Source organism: Plasmodium cynomolgi, chromosome 11, assembly GCF_000321355.1.
Source record: "Plasmodium cynomolgi strain B DNA, chromosome 11, whole genome shotgun sequence".
Classification (NCBI taxonomy): Eukaryota; Apicomplexa; class Aconoidasida; order Haemosporida; family Plasmodiidae; genus Plasmodium; species Plasmodium cynomolgi.
Window position 1 is genome coordinate 1,578,572 of NC_020404.1, and position 24,539 is coordinate 1,603,110.

Genomic DNA, 24,539 nt, shown 5'->3' on the forward strand with positions numbered 1-24,539 from the left:
TTTTTTTCACACTTCCTTGTTCATATATTTTTTCGTTCCTACGCTTTTTCGGCGTGCGCCTCTTCGTTGTACGCTTTTTCGTTGTACGCCTCTTCGTTGTGCGCCTCTTCGTCGTACTCCTTTTCGTGGTACTCCTTTTCGTAGTACTCCTTTTCGTGGTACTCCTTTTCGTAGTACTCCTTTTCGTGGTACTCCTTTTCGTGGTACGCTTCCCCCTTTTTCTTTTTTTCGTGCCTGCATCCCTTCCTCCTTTGCTTTTTTTCGTTCTTCCTTTTTTTCGTCACAGTTCCATCCCGGCTGAGTTTTCCCCGTTCCACAATTTTCCCATATGCGCAGCCAGCTCCTCCATTTTGCTTTTTCTTTTGTTACACGATTGTTCTCCATCCTTTGTTCCATTTTTGTTCCTCCCTTGTTCCATTTTTTCCCCCCCTTGTTCCATTGTTCATCCACCGCTGTTGCATTTTTTTTTTGTTTCCACGTACGCGACTTATTGCGCTACACTTTGCGCGACTTTTTTTTTTATGCTACCTTTCACGCGTCCTTCAGCATACGAACGTCGTAGAGTCTTTGCCTACTGCTAGCAAATTTTACGCGTTCAAGCCGAATTCGAGGAAAGGTGTACACGACATTGCAAGGTGAAGGAACAAAATAAACGTGAAAATGTTTATTTGCTTACTTCACCCTACCCAGGGGGTTATTTTTGAATGTGATTGAGATTTTAGAGTCATAAGGAGGAGAAAAAAAAAAAAAAAAAAAAAAATGTGTATTTTGTTTTCCGTTTTTTTTGTTTTCTTTTTCATTTTTTCTCCTTCCCCCATATGAGTGTACCAAATGCTTATATAAATGCGTAACATTTATCAATTTTTTTTTTTTTTTTTTTGTGTATTTTTTCCCTTTTTGTGCGTCCAATAATATTTAAGCTGTTATGTATATGCACACCTAATTGTGGTAAGAAAAAAAAAAAAAAAAATTCGTACAGCAATGCATACATTTTTTTTTTTTTTCCGAAATGTTCGGTAGAAATATGCCTTAACGTTTAAATGTATGTAAAGGGTGTGAATGTGTCCCTTTTTTCGAGACCGTCACTACTGCGCTTTTGCGCGGCCGTCGCCGTGCCGAGTTTTCATCCCTGTGTAACATTTGTTCATGTGGTCATTCTGCATTCCCCCTTTTCCCCCACCCCCTGTTTTACTGCATCTCTTTGTATTCCTCCCCATTGTGGATGACATCCATGCGCAAACGCACCTTCGTTCACGCGTGTCCATTTTTAAGGCCACCTTTTAATGGACATCACCTGCATCGCTCAGCATATCTGTGCGTTCCAATCTGGGTAGATACTCGCATGTTCGTCCACCCACTCGATGCATTCACATGTTTGTTCATTTAAGAATACGTCACGCCCGCACATTTGTTCACACCAGTAATGTGCATTTAGGAGAAAACAAAAATAATCGTGCAAGTGCCTGCACGTGGATACCCATTCGACCTGCGTTATAAGACGTTTGTCACGTTCTCTTCACGCGCAGAGATACGCATGTGCAAGCGTGCACGTGTGTACGTGTGTAGGTCGTGCCTGTAAACGCATTCGCATAGGTACATACGCAAGTGTACAGGCTCCCGCGCCATCCGCCAATTCCCCCTCTATATAGTAGCAGAAACACCCCAGGGAGCCAACAACTTGTAAGCAGAAGCCAAATTGTCGTCGCCCAAGTATTACCCCCGTGTGCATGCATGCACACATAACGTACGAGTACGTACAGATAAGTACGAACGTGTGCTCACAACGTATCCCTCAGCCGTCGAAATTTATTTTCTCCCCCCTTCCCCTCGCTAACATTTGTTAACATTTCGTGCATGGTTTAACGGCCACTGTGTTGTAAAAAAAAAAAAGCACAGTTGTGAGTACGTGTGCGGAGAAATACTCGCGAATGTGCCCTCTGTACGTACATGCGCACGCACATACGCATATATAGCTACACATACGCATATATAGCTACACATACGCATATATAGCTACATATACGCATATTTATATAGCCACACATACGCATATATTTAGCTACACATACGCATATATATATAGCCACACATACTACGTGCACACACAGGGGCGTGTATGATGGAGCGCGGAGTGAAGCAAGCGCGGGGAAAAACCACTTGCCTAAGGACGCTCGACGTCGACGTGAACATGCACGACCAAATGAAAATGAGCAACTTCTCCGTGAGCGTCACGCCGAGTAGCAGCCCGAGTGGCAGCATCCCCAACAAGGGCTGCAACGTAAATGTGCCAACATCCCCAAACTTAACAAATTATGAACGCGGTCAGAACATTTTCATGGGACAAAGCGCAAATGGTCACGATTATAATTTACCGTCCAACCAAAATATGCTGAGTCATCAGAGCGTTCCGCCCGGCCAGCACCCCTGCGGCAACGCGGGCAATTATGACACCAATTATGACGCCAATTATGAAGCAAATTATGAAGCAAATTATGGAGCCAATTATGATGCCAAATATGGAGCAAATTATGACACCAATTGTGACGTCAATTACGATAGCAGCTACGATAGCAGAACGAACGGCTGCGCGAATGAAAATAAAACGAATTGGCCGAGCGGGAACTCCCTGGGAAGCACACACTGCGCGAATAGCATGCACATCGGACTGAATAATGGCCACCCATCGTATGTAACTGATGGGGAACAGATTTTATGTCAGGCGAAACTTTTTATGGCCAGAAAAAATTTTGACAGCGCGAGTGGCCCCAGCGGAAACGTGGCCCAGGCGGTGAACTGCGGCCCAAGCAGTTTGCAGTCAAGTGGGCACCAAGTTGCGCAGCAAAAAATGCAGCAAAAATTGCAGCCGCATTTGCAGTCAAATGTGCAGTCAAATATGCCGCCAAATGTGCCGCCAAATGTGCCGCCAAATGTGCAGTCCCCCCCGCGCGCGAGCAACAACTTGCGCAAAGTTAACCCTGAGCAGAAGAATGCAAATATGTGCAACTACAGTTTGCAGCACAACTCTGCCCTGAACCAGGAGCATCAAATTCTGAGTGCACAGAACGGGTACTGCCCCAGTAGTAGTAACAGCATGGCGAACGGGAATAGCCCTAGCATGTTGGGGGTGCCTTACCATCCGCACGACAATCTTTTAACCCAAAATGTGCCCGGAATTGGTGGAGCAAATATTTGCGCGAAGAACAGCTCTGCCCAAGGACATTCAAATGGAATGGCAAAAGGTACACAACAAAATCAGGGTGCCATGGTGAGTAACAAAATGAATAATTCCTGGAAGGGAAACTACGACTTGGGGAAGGGCATCAGTGCGATTGCAGCTAATAATGTTCTTCCCTATGCCAATATTATGAACGTCGAAGGTGGAAAAAAGGGGGAAGAAAGCGCAAGAACAACGGGAAGTAATTACCAAAACGCGGTGGATGGCTACGATGGCAGTTATGTTAGCAAAAATTACGGCAATGGTAACTGTAGCGGTAGTGGCCATGGCAACGTTGGTGCAAGTTGCGTTGGCGGGGCTAACGACCCCGGAGGGAACAGCCACAGTCGCGCTGTTAGCAGCGGTGCATGCAGGAGCACCCAATATAAGGGCAACATGATGACTCCCCAGAATAACAACAGCAGTATGGGGCTAAATATGAGTGGCAAAAAATCTGAACACATTTTGCAGAGCATGAACAAAGCACTAAGTGTAAATGGCAAAGTGGAGAGGATGATGGAAATTCCACAACAGGGTGCACCCATATTGAATAATATCGAAGTGTTAAGCGACTACACTAAAGTGCAAGGTAATTTTCGTGGAAGCGAGACTAGTGCACTACCTTTTTCAGGTGTGAATAAGAACGGTGTTAAGTTTGTCGACCCGCGGAAAGGTGTTGACAGTTATGTGGCGATGAGCGGCACCCCCTTGGGTGTGGCAATGGGTAGTGGTAGTGGCAATGGTAGTGGCAATGGCAGTGGTAGTGGCAGTGGCAGTGGCAGTGGCAGTGGCAACGGAATAGGTCCCTACAGCAGTGTGCCAAATTTTACCAGCGCTGCGGATCATGGCAAGCAAGTGATTGAGGTTAGCAACACACACGGCTCTAAACGTGACGCCGCAGCTCACCAGTCGAATTTGTTAAGCAGTCACACGGGAGGCGCTTTCCTCGGAAGTGCTCTCTCCGGAAGTAGTAACATCGAGAATAGCTTGAGCGCGGGCGGCCCCAACCTGATCAACCAAACGGGTAGTTCCTGGACGATGCAAAACGGTAGTGGTGGGATCGGCAGCGGGGTAGGCAGCGGGATGGGCAGCGGGATAGGCAGCGGGATTGGTAGCGGGATCAGCAGCGGGAGCGGCCTCTACAGTGTCGGAAGCAACCCCGCGAGCAATTTCCCCAGTGACCTAAATGGTTCCGCGCAGGTCCCCCAAAAGATAGGAAATTTCATCACCAGGGGCAATAATGCCAACGACCCGTCTAGCAGTAGCAACGGTGGTGGGCACAGCAGCGATAATCATGCGAATGGGAATGCTCCGAGTAGTTACCACAGCCACGTTCACAGCCACGTCCACAGCAACATGAGCAACAATTTTGCGAGGGACAATGCTGAATTTATAAAGAACGCAAAGAATGACAATAAGAGCAGTGAGGGTGGTGACGCCTTTTTTAATGGGAGTAGCGGCCACTTAAGTGGCGTGCTGCGAGGGGGGACCCCCGGCAGTTACGCAAGTGTGCACGGTAGCGGCTATGGTGGCGGTCACGGTAGCGGCTATGGTAACGGTCACGCCAGCGGCCACGGCACCTCCATTCCAAATGACATGTCCAACGTGTCCGCCAAAAAGGCAAACCAGCAGTTTAACGTGATAAAAAATATGAACATGATTCAGTCGAGCAACTACCCGGCGAACGCAGCCAACAAGCACGACGTGCAGCAGGTGAATAACATGAGTGGCTACCACCAGCCACATTCCATGAAAGAGGCCAATAACGGCATGACCGGTGTGCTCCCCAGTTCGGTTGGCGGCGCCATGGTGAGCAGTAGCTTGGTTAGCGGCAACATGGTGAGCGGCAGCATGGTTAGCGGCAACATGGTGAGCGGTAGCATGGTGAGCGGCGGCCTGGCGAATAACGGCCAAGCGACTCACTTTAATCCCTACGGCAAGGTCAACAACAACAACAGCGCCGACGCGGCGAAAGGATCCTACCCGGAAAACGGTTCCCTAAATGGAAATAAATTTCTAAGCAGCAGTAAGTACCTTAATGGTAGTAGCACCCTCAACAATGGAACCGCTCATAGTGGCAGTTTAAATGCACCGAAGATGAGCACAACTGGGGGCAGCAGTAGCAGCATGACCCCCCAAGGATCACCGATGAACACATCCGACAAGGGTATTTCTTCCCCAGCGCATAGCACAAATGGGAGTTACAGTGCGAAAAAGGCATTTTACGGTTCTAAGGCGAACACGTCGAATTTGTATTCATCGAAAGGAGGGGAGTATCCCATGAGTAGTAATAACGGGTCGGTCAAGGGCACAGCTGGTATGTACGCAGGTAGTAGTAATGGGAACAACAATGGTATGCACAGCGGAATGGGTACTACCCCCATGAATGGTCCCAACGGGCAAGTGAACAGCCTGACCAGCGCACTCACCAACACAGCGAACGAAATTGATCACCTCACGAACAACCTAACCAATAGCCTCTCAAACAACATGACCAATAATATCACCAATAACTTACAGATTGTACACAACAATCATATCACACAAAAAATTAATAATAATATATCGATAAATTTATCCAGTGGAATAAATGGCATGAAGAATGTTAACCTGGCCAATATTAATAATTTTAAAAAGAACATTTTTGGCCCAGTGAGCGTGGGGGGGATGCAGCCAGCAGGGGGGGTGCCTCCGATGGGGGGTATGCCTCCTATGGGGGAGGTGAACAAAGGTGTATCAAAGTTGGACTCTCCGGAGAATTTCAGCGACTCTGTGAAGTTTGCCCTGGCTAGCAATGGCAGCATGGTTAACACGCACAGCGCAAGTAGTGGTGGTGGGATAAGCGGCGGGGGAAGCGGCGGCGGAAGCGGCAGTGGCAATGGCAATGGCAGTAATAACGTGTACGCTGGGGAACCCGCTGCCGGGAAGCGGAATGGAACGCTGCCCAGTTATTACCTCGTGAATGGGGGAGGCGTGCATGGAAGTGGCGTGCAAGGAAGCGGCGTGCATGGAAGCGGCGCGCATGGGAACGGCACGAGTGGGACCGCTGTGAACCACGTCGGCGGTGCCCAGATGAACGCAAACTACGATCTGCTAAAAATGATAGCCAAGGGGAACAACCTGAATCCAGCAGATGCAAGAAAAGGCTTGGCGATGCAGAGACGAGGGGTGCTAGACTCCTCAGGCGCAACGAACCCCTACGGAAACCCAGACAAGTTTAATGGCTCAGGATCGCGCAGCTTAGTGGCCACGAGCCACATTGCCCAATTGGGCATGATGGGAAAGGGGGCTAACGGCTCTGCACCTATGAACAGTATGACCAGTTCTATGTACAACCATTTCCAAGATGCACATAACCAGACCATCGTGAGGAGCCCCATGAAAATGAAGAACGCAACTGCGAATGTAATGAGTCCGGGTGGAAGCATGAACGATTCAGTGAATAATAGGTATGTCCTAAACAGTGGAAATGGTGGTGTGGGCTCGAACCACCTACTGATGAACGAGTCGACGCTGAATAATAAGTTAATGGCTCTGAACAGAAGTGGAGGGATACCCGAAGACAACGGCCAGAACGGTCAGAATGGCCAGAATTGCTACCCTGCAGAGGTGAACGGAAATCACCTAAGTAGTAGAGACTACATAATGAGTAAAGAAAATATGGATTCACATTTGGGCAAAAAAAGTGAACTGTTAGGCACACCTATCGGGGGTAGTAGGGGATCTCCACCCCACTTGGATAAAAATGAATTTCCCTTTGTGGGAAAAAAAAAAAATTTCAATGACATGCATAATGGCAGTAATGGGATAATGGCTAGCTCGAAAAGGGGCACTAGCCAGTTAAACAAGGTTATGCAATCTGGCAACATCGTTAGCAGCAGTGGTGATAATAGTGAAGCTATGAAGGCTATGCACAGGGGAAACAACTTGCCAGGTATTCACGGCACAAATCGGGTGCACACGTCTGAGGTGAATGGTGGAGTCGATTTGATGGGCTCCCGTGGCGGTAGCACCAATGGGTTGAGCAGCCCGAACCATGTAGCTATGGCGAACGCGCCGAATGGAGCGAATGGAGTGAATTTTGCTAATGGAGCGAACTTGGCTAATGGAGCGAACTTGGCTAATGGAGCGTTCCCCGCGGAGAAGGAAAGCTTGCGGACGCAAGACATGAGCAGACTGTACAGCAAAGGTACCTCGAACTATGGGCAGACGACGATGATGCAGCACAGCGGGGGCAGCGATGTCTACGGCGGAAACGTCCGAAGTGGTGGCGTTGGCGGTAATTTTAACTTGAACCCACTGGGAATCCAAATTGATCCCAGCGTGAAAAGCATACGTGGTGGAAGTAACCACCCCCATGGGGAGCTATACACTGGTAAGTATGCCGCTCCAAATGATGCGAATAAGTATGTGTATGGCAGTAGGGACAACGGAAACGTCGCGAACTATGCGTATGGAGACCACGGGAGGGTGGGTCCCCATGCTAGTGGAAACTACCCCAGTGTAAATCTTAACCAGCACAACAATGGCAGTTTCCCCAATTCGTATGAAGGTCTATCCGAAAATAGCAAAAGCGGCCATGGGCAGCACGGGTTCAACCAGGCAATGGATGATGATCTCACACACACCAACGATCAGGAGAATCCCATTAACTTAAAAAATATTATTAACATTAACAGTAATTTTAATATGCTAATGAATAGCATGAACATGGATGGGGTGGGCGGACTAATCGGCATGGAGAGCAGCAACCCCACTGGGGGTAGTTGCAATGGCAAGGGGGGCAGTAACAACCCCAATGGGGGTACTAGCAATCCCAGTGGTGCGTATTATGACAGCAGGAGTAGTGGTGCGAGTAATCAGCTACACAAGGACGGTATGAACGTGGCTTATAAGAAGGGGAATAACTTCTCGAGGAAGGGAAGCAACAACACTGGTACTGTTGGGTCTACCACGGGGTCCTGCTCCGGTGGGTACAGCAAAATGGTGAAGGAGACCAACGGGAAGAATAACGCAGTTGGTGTGATGCAGGGACAGTTGGAGTTAAGTAATAATGGTGGAACAAATGCCTTGGCAGTGAATTATTCCATGCAGAATGTACTTAGCAAAAATGGAAATTTAAATCACCCTAGGAATGGGTCAGGTATCTGCCCTACTACATCTTCCAATGGAATCAAATTAGAGAACCCAAACAGTTTGCTCTACAGCATAAGTAGGAATGTGCATCTACCAGATGCTGCGAGCGCCAAATCGAAATCTAAGTCGACAGCTGTGATTGCCACTTTGTTTGAAGACCATCACATGTCGATGGGTGGAGGAAATGCGGCTCTGAATGGAGGAGTGGGCAGTGCAGGTGGGAATAGGAAGAACGGTCTCGAGTATAAGTTGCAAAGTATAAATAAGGAGCAAGTCCAAGTTCCCATGTATAGCGGTAATGGGAATGGCCTTAATGACCGGGAACAACTCCCCCAGCTAGCCAATATGCCCATGGGACAGAATAATCAAGAGATGAAACCTATATATGCAAAAGGTTCCTATAAGAGAAAAAAAGTCGATGGTGTAGGAAAATCGAATGAACAACAGGTGAAGAATGGTGCAGATTTGTTGGCTAGTCCTAAGAAGGCAAGAAAAAAGAAGAATGGTGACCATGTGAACCATTCCTCGGGGTCATCCAATAATGAGACAGTATTGAAGACCCCTCAGATGGAAATGAGTAACAGGAATGGCTCTTACAGGAGTTCCAAGGTACCTAAGGGTAATGACAATAAGGGTGAATGTGCCAACAGTACGCAGTACATGCCCCCCAGCGGACAATCGTGTATCGAAATTGCGGACGAGGAAGACACGTCGCTTGGGAACGGCGCAGGGGGGAAAAACACGGCCTACGTGGAAGTAACTAGTGAGTGTGGAATTGCGAGGGAGGAGGGCCACATTGCACCGGGGGGGAGCGGTGGTAGCGGAGGTAGCGGTGGTAGGACGTACAACCTGCAGAGTGCTGAAGAGCATCGCGTAGTACCCCACGTGGATGCAGTGGCAAGAGGATCAGAAAAGAGCAGCAGATGGGCAGGTACTGCAAAGGGTGCAAATAGCATCAATCATGAAAGTCCAAATATCGAATATGTTCATTCAGCTTATGCGCACACAGGTGAAGGAAGTGTTAATGAGGTAGGCTCAGCAGCCATTGCAGCAAGATACATTTCTCCTTCTCCTGGTGGGGCATCTCCATGGGGAACCCATTTCAACAATCCATCAGGTTCTCACCTTTCCCCACGCAATTGGGAGGAAGCGGCTAATGACAAGTGTGTAAATGGTGTTTCGTATCCAAGCCGTGGACTCGATAGGAGTAACAACAACCAAGCGAAGGACGGCACTTCTGCGGAGGAGAGTCTCAACGTGATGAATTTCCCCAGTGTAAAAAATGATGCAAAGGATGAGCAGAAGAAGAATGTCATCGAAATGAGCATTGACATGTCACTCAAAAACATAGAGGAGTCCATTACCAAATATAATGAATTGAGAAAAAATAAGGACACGCAAAATGAGGAAAACGATGCCGTAGTAGATGTAGATAATAATGCCACTTTGGCTAACCAGCGTGCCAACTGGATGAATGACAAAAGGGATGAACATCCAATCGCTAAGGACTGTGTATATACTATTTATTCCTCTGTAGAAGAAATGTTTAACGAACCTGGTGTAGGCAATTCGAATGAAGGGCTTGAGGACAGAAATGGGGATAGCCGTTCGGGCAAGGCGGACAGCAGGGAACAGAGCAGCCCTGGCGATGGGGAGGTGTGCGATAAATCGATTGGCGAACCGCGCATAGAAGCGCCCATAGAAGTGCCCACCGAATCGCGCATAGAAGCGTCCACCGAATCGCCCACCGAACCGCGCATAGAAACGGCAACTGAACAGCCTGCCGAAGCGCCGAGCAAACCCAACGCGGAGGGTCATGCGGCGAACGAACCCCACCAGAGGGAACAAGAAGGGGCAACGAGCAGAAGTGCCAACGAGGGGAACATCGCGTACGATAGGATACTGCTGGACGATGTGTGTAAGGTGAACTATGACGAACTGTATATGAGTAGCGGCGGGGATCATCTGAGCGATGGGAAGGGAGCAGCAAAGGGGGGAGAGGCAAAGGAGGGAGAAGCATACCTGACACAGAAGGGACATGGCGATAGTAGTACCTCCTTTACGAATAATACGAGGAGGAATAATCAAACGGTCATTCTGCCCGTGTATAATTTGGAAGGGGGAAAAAGATTTCACGTAACAAATAGAGCTTTTAACATTATTGAAGAACAAAAGGAGGATAAAAAGGTGAAAGAATTTGAGGAAGGTGATTCCACTACAAGCGAATTGGACGAGGAGAATCGGGATAGCGAAGAACAGGATGAGAAGGGGACTGTGCATTATGCGTGTGGAAGAACCACAGAAAATGGAGACCGCCCATTTGATGTGGTTAAGAATTGTGTCAGGGAAGATGATGACAGTGATTACACCCTCAATGAGGATGGCGGCAGTGAGGAGGGTACCAATAAGGATGGCGGCAGTGGGGAAGGCCCCAATAAGGGCAACTGCAGTGAGGAGGGTACCCATAAGGATGGCGGCAGTGAGGAGGGTACCCGTAAGGATGACTGCAGTGAGGACAAAATTGCGAACGAGCGAAAAGACGGAAAAGAAGAGACACCTCTAGCAGAAACCGTGAATGAAAAAAAAAGCAATGTCATAGAAGTACATCATTTTAGGGGAGAGCACCTTAATGAGCCGAAAAAGTTGACACTCGTTTTGAGCCAGAAGATGCTGGATGAACTGGAGATGATTTACGAAAAAATAAAAAAAGTGAAGTGTGATGATGGAGACCAAATAAACTTCAGTGTTTGTAGAAGGATTAATAGGGAAGAATTTACGGCAGTATGGAGTTACCTAACGGGCATCATGGACGGGAGTTACAGGAAGAGCAGGAAATTAAAAATTGTTAAACTTGTCAGATCTAATATGCTGCAGCAGGTTTTTTATGAGAAGGGTAAGTTGCACGAAAGGGGCGCTCAGCGCAACCGCTTTTTATTCCTTGTATTTCTGTTTTTTCGATATTTTCGATATTTTTCTGTTTTTTCCATTTTTTCGGTATTTTTCTGTTTTTTCCATTTTTTCGATATTTTTCTGTTTTTTCGATATTTTTCATTTTTTTCCATTTTTTCAATTTTTTCCATTTTTCCCCATATTTTTCCTTTTTCCTCATTTTTTTCCTTTTGCCTCATTTTTTTCTCCCCCTTCCCGCGTAGGAGAAAAGCCGAAAATGCTCACGCTCCATTTTCATGTGAACGCCCGCGAGGAAATGTCCGATGTCCAGGGAGGGTAAGCTGCGCGCGTCCTTTTTTTCTCTCCCCCTGCGTTTCAGCGGCGTTGTAGTTGCACCGCACCCGTGTGTGTGGTGCACCTGTGTCCCCCCATTCGCCATCTCTACACGTATGTTCCGTCCAGCCCCCTTCTGACCTGCCTACTACCCCCTTTTTTCCACCCCATCGCAGCCTTGTACGGTTAGAAACTTCGTTCATAACAAGTGAGGCCACGAAAAGGGAAATGGACACTCTGATCAAGGGAAATTTCGACATCACATTGGATTCCTTATCTCTGTGTACTTCATCAGTTTTTAATATGTATAGGAGTAGCAGCAATTTCAGGTAAGGGCTATAAAAATAAAAATAAAATTGTGTGACGCCTGGAGAGGATATGGGGAAGACGGGGGGGATCTATTATCCCCTGTCAGTCGACCAACAGAGAAGCAACTTTGCGTGCAGCGATTTTGCTACAGCTCAGGCGTACCACCATGCGTATGTTCATTTAACTGCCAACCTGTTTAACCATTTGTTCATTAACCATTTAACCCTGTTTTTCTCTTTCCCCCCCGATGCAAAGTATGCTGTCTACGTTTCACGGCGAAATTATCCAGTTGCACGTTTCCTCGGCGAAGGCGTGCAAGGGGATCATAGAACTGCACGAGGATGCAAGTGTAAGGAAAAAAACGAAAAAGGAGAGAAAAGGGAGCGAAAAAAAAAGGAAAAATATATAAAGGAGCGTCTCATGCACACGCGTGTGTGTGCGCTTCATATTCCCACCTCAGCACCATGCCCATTATGTGTCTCCACTTTTTGTGCCACCCATCGGGTATGCCGTTTTGCAGGGCTTCGAGAACACGGAAAAGAAGTTTTTGATAACCATCCGCGCCAACAGCCCAAATCTTCAAGAATTTTTTAATAGTTTTTGTGAGCTCATTTTTTAAGCCATCCCAGCCGTTGCTCGGTTGTTAATTTTTTCAGGTGTTTTTAAATTCAGGTTTGCAAGGTTTGTGTGGGTGGGTGCATGGTGGTATTGGGGGCCCCTTCTACAACGTCAAAACGTGGTTTACCCTGTTTTTACCCTTTACCATTTTTTTTTTTCCCCACCTTTAACCTTTTTTTTGTTCCGTTTTCATTTCACAACCCGAAAGCGTTTTTCCCCCCTCTTGTTTAACTCTGCCCCAACAGCGGTGCCCAAATTTAAATGCATAAATTAATGTCCCAAACGGGCAGCCCCCCCAAAAAAAAATTGTTCCCTTTTTAGGGGGTAAGTGTATACCTTCCTTGGGAAGGCGAAGAGGCAGGAAGCACCTTCCAAAATTATGCGAAGGGGTAAAAAGGGAAATTTTTTGCCCATTCTGTATGTTCCACTTTTGTGGGAAAAAATGAAAAAGAGAGGAAGGAGGTGTCTCGGCTCCTCCATCAAAATGTATTTATGTGTGCGCTCTGCCCGAGTATGTGCATTGTATGCATTACACGTACAGTACAACATGTGCTCGCTATACGTATGGGCCTAACATGCTGACACAGTAAAATGAGAGAAGAAAAAAAAAAAAAAAGGAATAACTCAGCGCATGGTATTTTCATTTTGACCGTTTGGGGTTGCTTATACGTCTCCTTTCGTGGCAGTTAAAACTGCTAATTGATAAAAAAAAAAAAACCTTATGCGAAAAAAGGTAGTCCTCTTAAGGGGTAAATAAAAATAGGGAATGGGAATGGGAATGCAAAAGGGGGGAGAAGGGAACAGTTAAGTTGTTTATAGACTAATGATGCAAATTTATTCTTTTCCCGCTTTTTTTGCCATTTCGCGTAAAACGCACAATGAACGAGTTGCTCTCATCCACCTTACAGGATTTCACTTTTTAAAACGGCATATTTTTTGTGCCAAGTAACATAGCAAAAGAAAAAGTGCGTGGCTGAGCTGTGCTTTCCCTTTTCTCATTTACGGCGCGGCGATTTTTCGCACCCACAGAATGATTTACCCCCCCCTCCCCCGGATGATCTTACCCGACGAAGAGTGGGTTTTTTCACAACTTGGGAAACAAAAGCAAAAGCGAGAAAAAAGTATGGCTAGTCATCGAGTGCGACGACGCCAAAAAAAATACGCATAAACGGGGGTTGCATATGTGATACATACCATGTAGGGTTTTTTACTTTTATAGCATACGCGGCACCACATTTCATAGTTGAGGCTAACGGCGAAACAAACGCGGCACGCTGTTAGAGGTGTAGGGGCTGCTTTTTTCACGGGGGTGAATTAAAGCGTTCGTTTCGTTTCGTTTTTTTTTTTTTTTTTCGGGGGGGGGCATCTCTTTATGCTATGTTAATTATGGCATGGGCACGGTGTTTTTCCCACTCATTATTGAGTTTCGTTTTACTCATTTTTTTTTTCTAGCACGTATTGGATACTTTTTTTTTTTTTTTTTCTTAACATGTTATGTAAAAGAAAAAAAAAGGAATACTTGCAACACTTTTTGCGAAATTTTTTTTATTTTACGTTACTGAAATATATTTAGCCTTTCGTGCGAATCGCAGATAAGCCAAGTTGCATATTTAGGTTTTTTTTTTCTTTTTTATACCAATTGTGACCCTGCTGAGTAGCGGTCGCACAAATTATTAGTACGTCCCCCCCGCGAGTTTTTCCAAATGGTAAGTGGGAGCATTCCAGAGGGGAAAAAATGGCAACACCACGTGGCATGCATTCATATATGTATACGTATATATGTTTGTATTTTACATGTACTTACGGATGTACATCTGTGTACATGTACTGCGCGGCGCGCGGAACCAGGCGTGACTACTTAAAATGAACGCCGCATGAACTGAGGGGCCGCTCCAGCGCGGCGACAGGAGGGTGTTCCTCGTTGTACGTATGCGTGTGGGCGCTCCTTCATATATTTCTCCCCCATGTGAACATTTCTTTTAATTCACCTACCCACCGTTGCCCCTCGCAGGGATCCATTAAAAGCTTCAAACTAAAGCAAAAATTGGGGAAATGCAGGAAGAAAAATAGGCCAGTGCCCCACTGGTACAGGCTGAGAAAGGACACAAAAATTAGGTAACGCAAAAGCACACCTTTTATTTTTTCAATAGGGCAGCGTGCAAGCGGCAATTCTGACACGTGTGCGCACTGATCACCATCACGAGTAGTGCTATTATCCCTGCTAATCTCTTTTTCTCCCCCCTTCCCTTTTTAGATATAACACGAAAAGAAGACACTGGCGACGAACAAAATTGGGACTTTAACGGATCAGCGGATGGTGTCCTCCTTTTCTTGGCATGACGAAATGAATGGAAATTTTATCGAGATAGAGGAGGATGGAATTCCTTTCAAAGAGAAAACCTGTTTCCACCCCTTTATTCTTGCACAGTTGCATGTTTGCTGATTAGCAATTTGTACCTTTTCATTTTACTCCCCTACGCACTGTGCTTTTCCTTTTTTTTTTTTTTTTTTTTTAAACATAAACGGTTAAAATTTATATGAACGCAAAACTTGACAAAAAGGAAACGATAAATTATATGCCGCTTAATGCATGACACATGAAAAAGAACGTCCGTGTGGAAAAGGAGGGTGTTCCGAAGTCTTAACTGGGCGAATGAAAGCAGAGCAAAGGAGTTATATGTGTTCGTTAACGGTTGTGCGTCAAGCCCCTGCGAAGTTGGCTCCTGTTTTATCGCCTCAGTGGTAAGAATATATTCTCCCGCAGTATGCGTCACTTTAATCGATTTTTTTTCATGAAAGTAAAAAGTAAAAAGAAAAACTTAATCGCAGCGAGAGGCTGGTGCGTGTACAGCTGAGTAGCAAACAAATTGGAGAAATTTTTAAAAACACATGGATGGTGGGGGGGGTGACCATGTACAATTTACGCAAAAATGTTGCGCTCCACTGGTGTGCTTCCTTTGTTCATTTAACATGTGCGCAAATTGCGCAAGTAGGCCTAGATCGAAAATTGCGAATTGTGTGGAGTAAACCGTGTGCGTATGAATTACGTTCACGTATACACGCATATGTATATGCGCATGTGCATATGTGCGTATGCACATAGTACTCCCTAAAAAACATTTCTGCGAAGGCGATACGCCACTGAAAACGCGAAACCCATATAAAAGTTCCGACGGCACTGAATTTCCCCACCCCCCCTTTGTTTCGTAAAGCATTAATTCAGATCTGCCTCGTGTTGCTAATAACTTGTGCTGATTTTTCGCGTTTTCTTTTTTGGAGGTTGGGAGTTATATCGCTGTGTCATTTGTGCATGGCCCCACATGTGTACATATGCAAGGCGAATTTGCATATATGCGGACGCGTATGCGCACTTGTACATTTTTTCCCACCCCCTGCACACGTACACACGTGCCAAAAAAAAAAAAAAAATTCTAATCATATTCCAAAACGATAATCTCATCATTTTGCTCTTAAACAAAAACAAGAAGAGAGCAGTTTCGGCCATTTTTTATTTTTGCAAAAAGAGGAAAGTATTTTTTTTTTGTACAAACGAATTTTTTCCTTTACACTTTTGTCTAAATTTTTTTAAAATTGTATGCGTATTACGAAGCTTAACAGCTTCCCCGCTCCTTTGTTACGTCGATAATTTGCCCTTTATTTTTTCCTCCCTTCTTTTGGGAACAACACAACTGCAACGATGGTGAAAAGCGCAAGCAAAAGCAATGACACGGAAATCGATGACTTCTCAGTCAACATAAACAACAGCAACGATTTTAACCGAGTCCTAAACGAAATTAAGTTAAAAGAATTTCATCATGAAAAGTCCAAAACGAGAAAGCACACCAAAAGTAAGGTAAAGCTAAAAAATGTCAACGATGTAGAAAATGACATAGTAATCTTAAACTCGCAGTCAGACAAAGGCACAAAGAACAAAAGGATACTTAGCAAAAATAAAGGCAAAGAAAAATTACTGCAAAATGACGTGAGCGCAATGAACGCGCAAAACACAATGAACGTGCAAAACACAATGAACGCGCAGAACAGCAATTTGTACGACACGCCTGTTTTCCCGCAAATCACCTCCCTAATTCTCTACCATGAAAAAGAAAACAACAACTCGGAATCCTCCAGCAGCATCAAAAATGCAATAAACGAAAAAATAAAAAGGCACAACTCCAACCATAAAATCGAGAAACATACCATATATGATATCTATGCAAAAACGTTAAAAAAATTGTCAATTGAGGACGAAAGTGACGTCTTAAAAGAAAGTGATGAAGGCAACTTTTATTTTGATATGAACAAAATTTCAGACAAGAGAAAAAGCAATATAAACTTTTCAAACTCGAACTTTTCAAATAACACCTCAGATGTGTCTTCATCTAATTTGATTCCCACGTACCAAAGTAAAGGCAGTAACGTGGACAAAAAAATAAACCACCAAAATGAGAAGGACACAAAATTGAGGGAAATAAAACATAGCGATAGGGGTGCACAGGCGAAGCAGCAGCGCCACCACAGTAAGGAGAAAAAAACGCACAAGGACTTGGAACAGCTTCCAAGAAATGAAGCCCCAGAAAGTGACTCAAATTTTTACTACGATGAGAAAACGTTTAACGTTTCGCACCTGAACAAGGAACGTCACAGTTGCAAAAATGGTGGTGATTCCTCCGATGAAAAGCAAAGCATAAAGGGAATGGTAAAAGGAAAAAGGGTGAGCGGTAGAGAACGAGGCAGAGAATCAGATAAATATGAACATGAAAGGGATACAAATGGAGGTATATACAAAAATGAACAAAAGTGCAAATTAAAAGATGTAAACGCAAGTGTAGATCTAGATTTAGATCTAGATGAACAGCCCTACGCGCGTGATGTAAAGCTGCCTGCAGACTTGCTCAACACCAACGAATCAAAATCGTCATCAAAGAAATACCTCACGCAGAAGGAACGTGATTATTTGAACGTATCCAACTCTTTGTCCATTGAAAGCTTACACGAAAATGCAAGAGAAGAAATGCAGAATTTCGAAATGGGAAATGAAAAATGTGGGATAGCCAACACAAAGGGAAAGGATCAAGTCGTAAGTAACTATTATGATGACGCGTATGACGCAAAGGGATCAATCCAGACATCACTTAAAGATATACCCGAAATTAATACGTACCATTCACTAAACAATCTGTTACACAAAAAAAAAATGTATATAAACGGGAAACCAAATGAGAATTACGCAACATCAGAAATAACCACAACAGATTCTGAATACTCGATAGATGAAAAACTGAGTATAAATATGTCATATGAAGATTTTAAAAATAAGAAGCAAAGTGAAATGCTATCTGTTGTACAGGTCAGCAAAAGTAAAGAGAAGTTACTAAAAGTAGTAAATAGTAAACACATTTTAAATATTAGGAAGCTGCTAAGAATAATGCGAGAATTTTATATAGGATTTATTGGTTTACAATTAATTTATTTTATAACTTATCTTCTCTTTGGTAACAATAGCGTCTACTTAATTCAAATTGTTTCCATATCTTGCACCTTCTTTTCGCTCTTGGATGCCAATTACCACGGCTACTTATTAAATGGCTTTATTGACCTCTTTGTTGCAATTTTTTTAAATATAGCTATTTTAGAAGACATTTCCGGTTTTTAAAAGCTTAAAATCTAATGATGTCTTAAAAAATATAACCCTGTCGAATGTCGTTTTCCTGTACTTTTTTTCTGCGTTTTCTTTTTTGAATGGCTATTTTATACACAAATTGCATTCCATGGAGAGAAGAAATATAAAGCATGTAATACGGAGCATCGAGTCGAAGGCGGAGCAGGCTGTTAAAAGCGCCACGCTGGCTACCTCACCTTCCAAAAGTGTTCATTAGGGCGTTCTTAGCGTGCATGCGCACGTGTGCTTTATACATACATATACACATGCATACGCACATACATACACACATATATATATATATATATATATATATTTATGCGTGTGTGCAGTTGTTAACAAATGCAAATTCGCGAAACGGAAGAGTAAAAACTGTTTGTTCCAACTGCCTTAACCTTGTGTGGGCCTCTTTCTCACCGTAAAAGTGTTTTATGTAACTATGTCACCCCTCCTATACCACGTGAACGTTTGGGAAGAAAAATGTTCGCACATTTGCATACGTGCTGCTGCTTGTATTTCCATTCCTCTCCTATTCGTGTATATTTTTCTTTGTTTTGCTTTGTTTTGTTTTGTTTTTTTTTGTTGTAAGATTTAGCTTCGTAGTAGCCTTAAACCTTCCTTCCTACTGCACACAGGAAGAAAGAAACTACGCTTTAACGCAAAGTGCTTAAATGCAAAAGGAAATAAAACTCTTGCATTTAAACGTCTGCAATAAAAAACTTGCGCAGCAATGTGTACTATCCATACGAAAATATTCCGCTTAGCCTTTTCTCATTTAATAAATTAACGTTAAGCAAGCTGTATTCAAATTCTTACCATGATATTCTTATCAGTTCCGTTCAAATAATATTTAAATTTTGTAAAGGCCATACTTCGGGAATTGCAAAATGTGGAAAGACCATACAGAGGATGGCAAAATGTGGAAAGACCAAACAGAGGATGGCAAAATTGGTTAAAAAAGGGAACAACACAGTAGAAGTTAATTACATAAAATGGGTTACACAAATGCACGAATTTTTTTCGCACTTTTGGCTAATTAACCCCAAAGCAGACAAACGCACATTTCTACAAATGATGCAATTTTCCCTAGCATTTAGCTTAATATTCCTGTTTTACCTGAACAAAAAAAAAAAATTACATTTTTTTGGCTTTATCTCATTTCCCTACAGTGCGTACAATACATATTGCCTGACTTGTTCATATAAAACAAAATTTTTCATCTATGGAGGGACATTATTTTTGCTTTATTTTTTTTTTTTATTTCCAAAAAAAATAGGTAAAAATACTCGCTGCAATTAAAAAAAATGTAAGCAATTTTTTTACCACTAAAAGCAGCTTATCCGTGCACATACTTGTTGTCTTATGTAGCAATAAAACCATCGATCAAATGAAATGAAAATAAAATGCAATATAAAGAAAGTTATGAGTTTTTCCTGTAAACACACCATATCGTATTTATTAAAGTGTGCAAAAGGAGTGATAAGGAAAATTCTACACCCTTCTCCACTTGTGGGAATTAAAGCGCTCGCAGTAATATGTTTAATGCAAGAATGGCAAAAATGTGTTTTTTGAAAAAATATATATCATATTCGTGAGAGGTTTTTCCTACAACTTAGAAAGCTATTTTTTAGTTCTTGTTTTTGTTCCATTTTTTTTTTTGTTTTTTGTGCAATTATTTCTAATTTAAAAGGCACTGTTTGCTGTGTCCCATTAGTCCCCCACTTACCAATCAGAAATATAAAAATTGTAATTGTCTATGTTTCACGTATTTCACATATGTGTACCGCATATACAAATGCACGTGTTTTTTGTAATTTAATAGGTCATATAAGGAAAATATTTCTCTAGAAAAAATGCAAAGCAAAAGAAAGTGAGAAAAAAGTAATTCAGGAAAGAAAAAAACAAGCAGTTTACTTTTACGGAAATAATGTACTAAAAAAGACATAATATTACTTGAGTGTCTAATTTCTTTAATGTACCCTATCAGAACGTACAGTACTTAAGCAATAACCTTATTTTTTCTTTTTCATTTTACATTTCACAAAATGGTCGAAAAAATGGAAAACAACAACCATGGCTGCAACATGCATGGTGACAATTTCGATCTCTTAATGAAAAAAATATGCAGCGAATTAAAGAAAGGAGATAAAAACAAGAACGGACTAATTATGTATAATACCTTTATTGATGTCTTGGATTTGTTTCAAATTGAGTATGGCAGTTCCATTATAGATTATTTGATGAAACATTGTGTTGTAACTGAAGACGGTTTTGTGAACTATAAGAACTTATGGCTCATTCATGACCCTTCCAAAACGATGAGAAATAATTCTGAATCCGTAGAAGAATCCATTAATCCTAAATTTATTGACATTCAGGATAGATATGAAGACATTGATAAATATACCCAAGAAAAAAACGAAATTATAAGAAAATTATACTCCCAGTGGGATAAATGCTTATTAAGAGATGACGAATTCAAGGCCAAGCTAATTAACGGGAATATTGATATTACTCCGGAATTTGAAAGGTCTCTATATTTATATGGCCCAAGTAGATCATTAAGTTTTGCAAATGTAATGAAAACGTTATACATTAATGATAGTAAAAATCGAAAAAACAGAAACAATTTTGTAAGTAAAATAAAGGACGAGAAATGGAGAAAGTTAAATATTGATGAAAATGAACAACACTGTTTTCAAGACGTGCATAGAAACCCAATAGCATGGGAAGGATCAAATGTAACAGATGCTGACAATGTAATTCAGAATGTTGAACTTATTTCAAATCATTTAAGGGGAAGGGAAAACTTTAACATGAAGAAAGAAGAATTCATATCACACGATTTTTTTAATAATACAGTGAAAAATTTAATAAAAAGTTATATTAGTAACAAAATTTCAGAAAAGGAATTTTACTTATGCTTAAATAAATTAAATATATCAATAACCCCCCAATTAACTAACTTAATTAAATACCATGAATTAGACAGCAATGGAAAATTTAAAGATTTCGCCACAACAATAAATAGATGCATTCCAAAAAACATATTACATAGTTTGCAAAGAAGTGTACAGTTATATGGGGCTCAAAAAAATGACAAAGATTCAAACTTAAATTTTTCTTATAATAATTGCTATTGTGAGCGGTTATGCCCTGACGCTACTGACGACAATCCGTATTCTAATAACAATATTGACAAACATTAGCTATTGCATTTTAGAAGAAAAAAGGAATAAACGAGCTCTTAGGTGGGAATAAAGTTCGTAGCGTACGAATGTACATGCGTGGGGTACGTTATATTTTGTATTTACCTAAGTGTTTATAAGTACCGCTCTCTAAATCATGCAAGAAATTAAAATTATTACAATTTATAAATATTTTTTATATTTTAAAAAATACAAAAATGTTTATTTATTAATAAGCCCCAAAGCGCCATTCTAGCAATTTTTTTTCATGTCTTTAGTTCGTTTAATACTATATGTGCATATGTAGTTGCTCCATGTTTCTTTTTAACCCTCATATAGTTATTTTAAAATTTCAGGAGAATTTCTTTCCGCTTTTTTTTTTACTCTTTTCTCATGCTGAAATTTTATGAAATGATTATATTGGACTATTTTATTTAAAGTATTTTTTTTACATTTACATGTTCCAATTCTACAATTTAAGTATTTCTGAATGATGTACAACCTGTTATATAAATATAGAAAACAACATTAACTATGCTAACTATATTAACTATATTTAGTAAAAATTTCCTTTTCTGTAAAATGATAAATGGTAATTGAAAAGAGAGCAAATTGTGCATAGCATAAATAACAGGAATGCATTTAAAAAAATGGATGTTTAAAATTAAGGAAATACCAATAAATTCTTCACATAATTAGATATATAAACTCTTATTCGTCTAAACCATGTTGTCCTATAAGCTTTATATATAAGGTAGGTGAAGAAAATAAGTTCTAATCTTCGTTTTCCATGGAATAAACTACTACAAAATTATGTTTATCTCTTTTTTGCTAATTAAACTTCTATAAGTTAGCTCCAAGTTCTGTACCAGGTATATATACATATTTAATATTCCTTTTCATTTGGTAAAAAGATAACATACGCGTGTTTCTGCACTAGTTTAACCAAGAAAAAATGACCACTAACGTAGCTAGTATAACCCATTACAAAGTAAAAATTTTCTTTCTACATATGCATATTTATGTACCCACGAATTAGACCTAATAATACTTGCCATATGAATTAAGCAATGCAAGATTTATGCTCCTATTAAAAAATCCATGAGAACAGAACAAGTGAACACTTTGGCCACATATTATCTTTTTTAATTGCCTTTTATTTACTGCATCGAATTTGCAGATCATTTAATATAAACGCTTCCTTTAGAATAAGAAAAGTTATATTAAAGTGTGTAAAAGCACAGAAACTAAAAAATGCATCCGCCACAATTGTTAGGTTTGTTTAATTCAAAATAACATTCGTTAATGATGTTTTTTAAACACTTTAACTGTTTCATTCAAATTAAGTGTTTTTATTGATATGAATCTTAAAACGCTTTTTCAATCTGTAAAAACGAATAAGGCAATGTATTAATGAGAAAAAAAGCACTGCAAACGTATGAAGATGTTGTATATTACTAAGAGGTTATGTTGCACGTAATTTGATCTTTAAGTTTTTTTTCAGAACAACAATTTTCAACGAAGCTTCATATGAAGCCTAACTTGCATCTGAGGAGGTGTTTACATAACTTTTTACTCATGTCAGCTCATCATCATTACATGTATACATGTTTAAGGGCTTTCCTAATGCATAGGTAAACATGGATATAGGGTTTCTTAAAACAAATGGCAAAACCGGCGAGGAATTTGCGAAGAAAAAGCGCATATGCAATGCACTTCGCAAGATAGTATTCCACATTTTTCATGTAATAAATGGACTTTTCGTAAAACGTCACATATTTACACCTTTTTTTTTTCATTCAAGAAAAAATAATTCATAGAATGTAGAAACTATTTCAGACAAGTGTTCAAAAACTTGTAACTTCAGTTACTATTAACCTAATAGTTATTGTAAAAACCAAAATTCGCTGAAAAACGTCTTCTATTATACACTGTAAACGAAATGACATTTTTATAATGAAAGAAAAAAAGTAGACAATTTTATTAGAAAGTAACATGTTTCTTCTTTTAACAAAAGGGAAATTATTGTTAAGGATGTGTTAATTAATTTTCCTCAACATTTCGATGATAAAAAATTTAATGCGAAACTATTTCTTTAGATACCCCTTATAGATGTGGCTTATACTTTTACACAAAATAACTACTTTAAAGCTTATTCAAATTAAAAGATACTAAATTAAGCATTTACTGTTTAGTTCTTTCCATAGGTCATTCATTAAATAGCTTCATAGTTAAATAATTCATTTTTTTTTAAATAATATCACTGTGAAGGGAGGGTTTTATCAAAACTATTAATATATCATTATATCCAGAATGTATTATATTTTGAGATATGAAGAAAAGGAAAAGAAAAAAGTCATTCCTCAAATAAAATCCATAATATTATTCTTTGCATATAATGGTTTCTCGTGTTGCTGTAGTTCACAATACACATGTAACTGCAGTTTTTCATTGAGTGAACAGAAGGTATATAGGTATTAAAGGATTGCAAAAAACATTCCTATTTCCACATTCCTTCATTAGATCAAACTTTTTTGAAATAATTCAAAAATCTTGCCACTGTCATATCTCTAAAATTTAATGAATTTTCCAAAGTAGACACCTAATATTAGGTGTAAGTAAAAATTACTAAATAATGGAAGCACAATATAAGGAAAAAGTTGATGCAAATTATCTTTTACCTTTAATCACAAGAATACAAATTTTAAGGACACCTAAACTTAAAAACATTTATAAGAACCTTTAAATGCTTGCGCAATTGATTCATAAAGAAATTACAAAACTTTGCATTTCATGTTTTATTTTAAAGGAACTGTAGCATGTTAATAGGGTTAAAAAATACAAATAATCTAAAAAGAAATGCATTTAATAACAAAGATGGAACGCAATAAAAGTTTTACAAATAAATTATAATTAATTATATTTATAATGCGGAAAATAGCAATACTTAAATTATATATTCATAAAAAAATATATAATATATTAATTAGTTAAATTCATTATTTCGTTAAATTAAAAAATAATAATATATAAAATTTATTCATATTAATTAATATCATTAATTATAATATTTAATAATTATAATTTAAATATTATTTCATAATTAATTTATTTAATAAAATTATTAATATGTTATAATTAAATTAATTAAAATAATACTTTATTCATTCAATTATAGGAAATTGTTTCA

At 40.7% G+C, this 24,539-nt stretch overlaps 4 protein-coding genes across 4 annotated transcripts; 3 read left to right on the plus strand and 1 right to left on the minus strand.

The window, feature by feature from the left end:
* Window positions 1–38: 38 nt before the first annotated feature.
* Window positions 39–359, minus strand: PCYB_114510 (hypothetical protein; the record flags this gene model as incomplete). Its single annotated transcript, XM_004223330.1, has 1 exon — window positions 39–359. A coding segment is annotated over one exon (321 nt), but the record flags the coding sequence as incomplete, so codon positions are not given.
* Window positions 360–2,200: 1,841 nt separating this feature from the next.
* On the plus strand, window positions 2,201–12,500 carry PCYB_114520 (hypothetical protein; the record flags this gene model as incomplete). Its single annotated transcript, XM_004223331.1, has 5 exons — window positions 2,201–11,243; window positions 11,503–11,575; window positions 11,749–11,901; window positions 12,137–12,230; window positions 12,402–12,500. The coding sequence occupies 5 exons, from the start codon at window positions 2,201–2,203 to the stop codon at window positions 12,498–12,500; spliced, it is 9,462 nt and encodes a 3,153-aa protein (XP_004223379.1).
* Window positions 12,501–16,911: 4,411 nt separating this feature from the next.
* PCYB_114530 (hypothetical protein) lies at window positions 16,912–18,155 on the plus strand (the record flags this gene model as incomplete). Its single annotated transcript, XM_004223332.1, has 1 exon — window positions 16,912–18,155. A coding segment is annotated over one exon (1,242 nt), but the record flags the coding sequence as incomplete, so codon positions are not given.
* A 2,051-nt stretch (window positions 18,156–20,206) lies between these two features.
* PCYB_114540 (hypothetical protein) lies at window positions 20,207–21,370 on the plus strand (the record flags this gene model as incomplete). Its single annotated transcript, XM_004223333.1, has 2 exons — window positions 20,207–20,691; window positions 20,719–21,370. 2 exons carry the CDS (start codon window positions 20,207–20,209, stop codon window positions 21,368–21,370), a joined length of 1,137 nt encoding a protein of 378 aa, XP_004223381.1.
* Window positions 21,371–24,539: the final 3,169 nt, after the last annotated feature.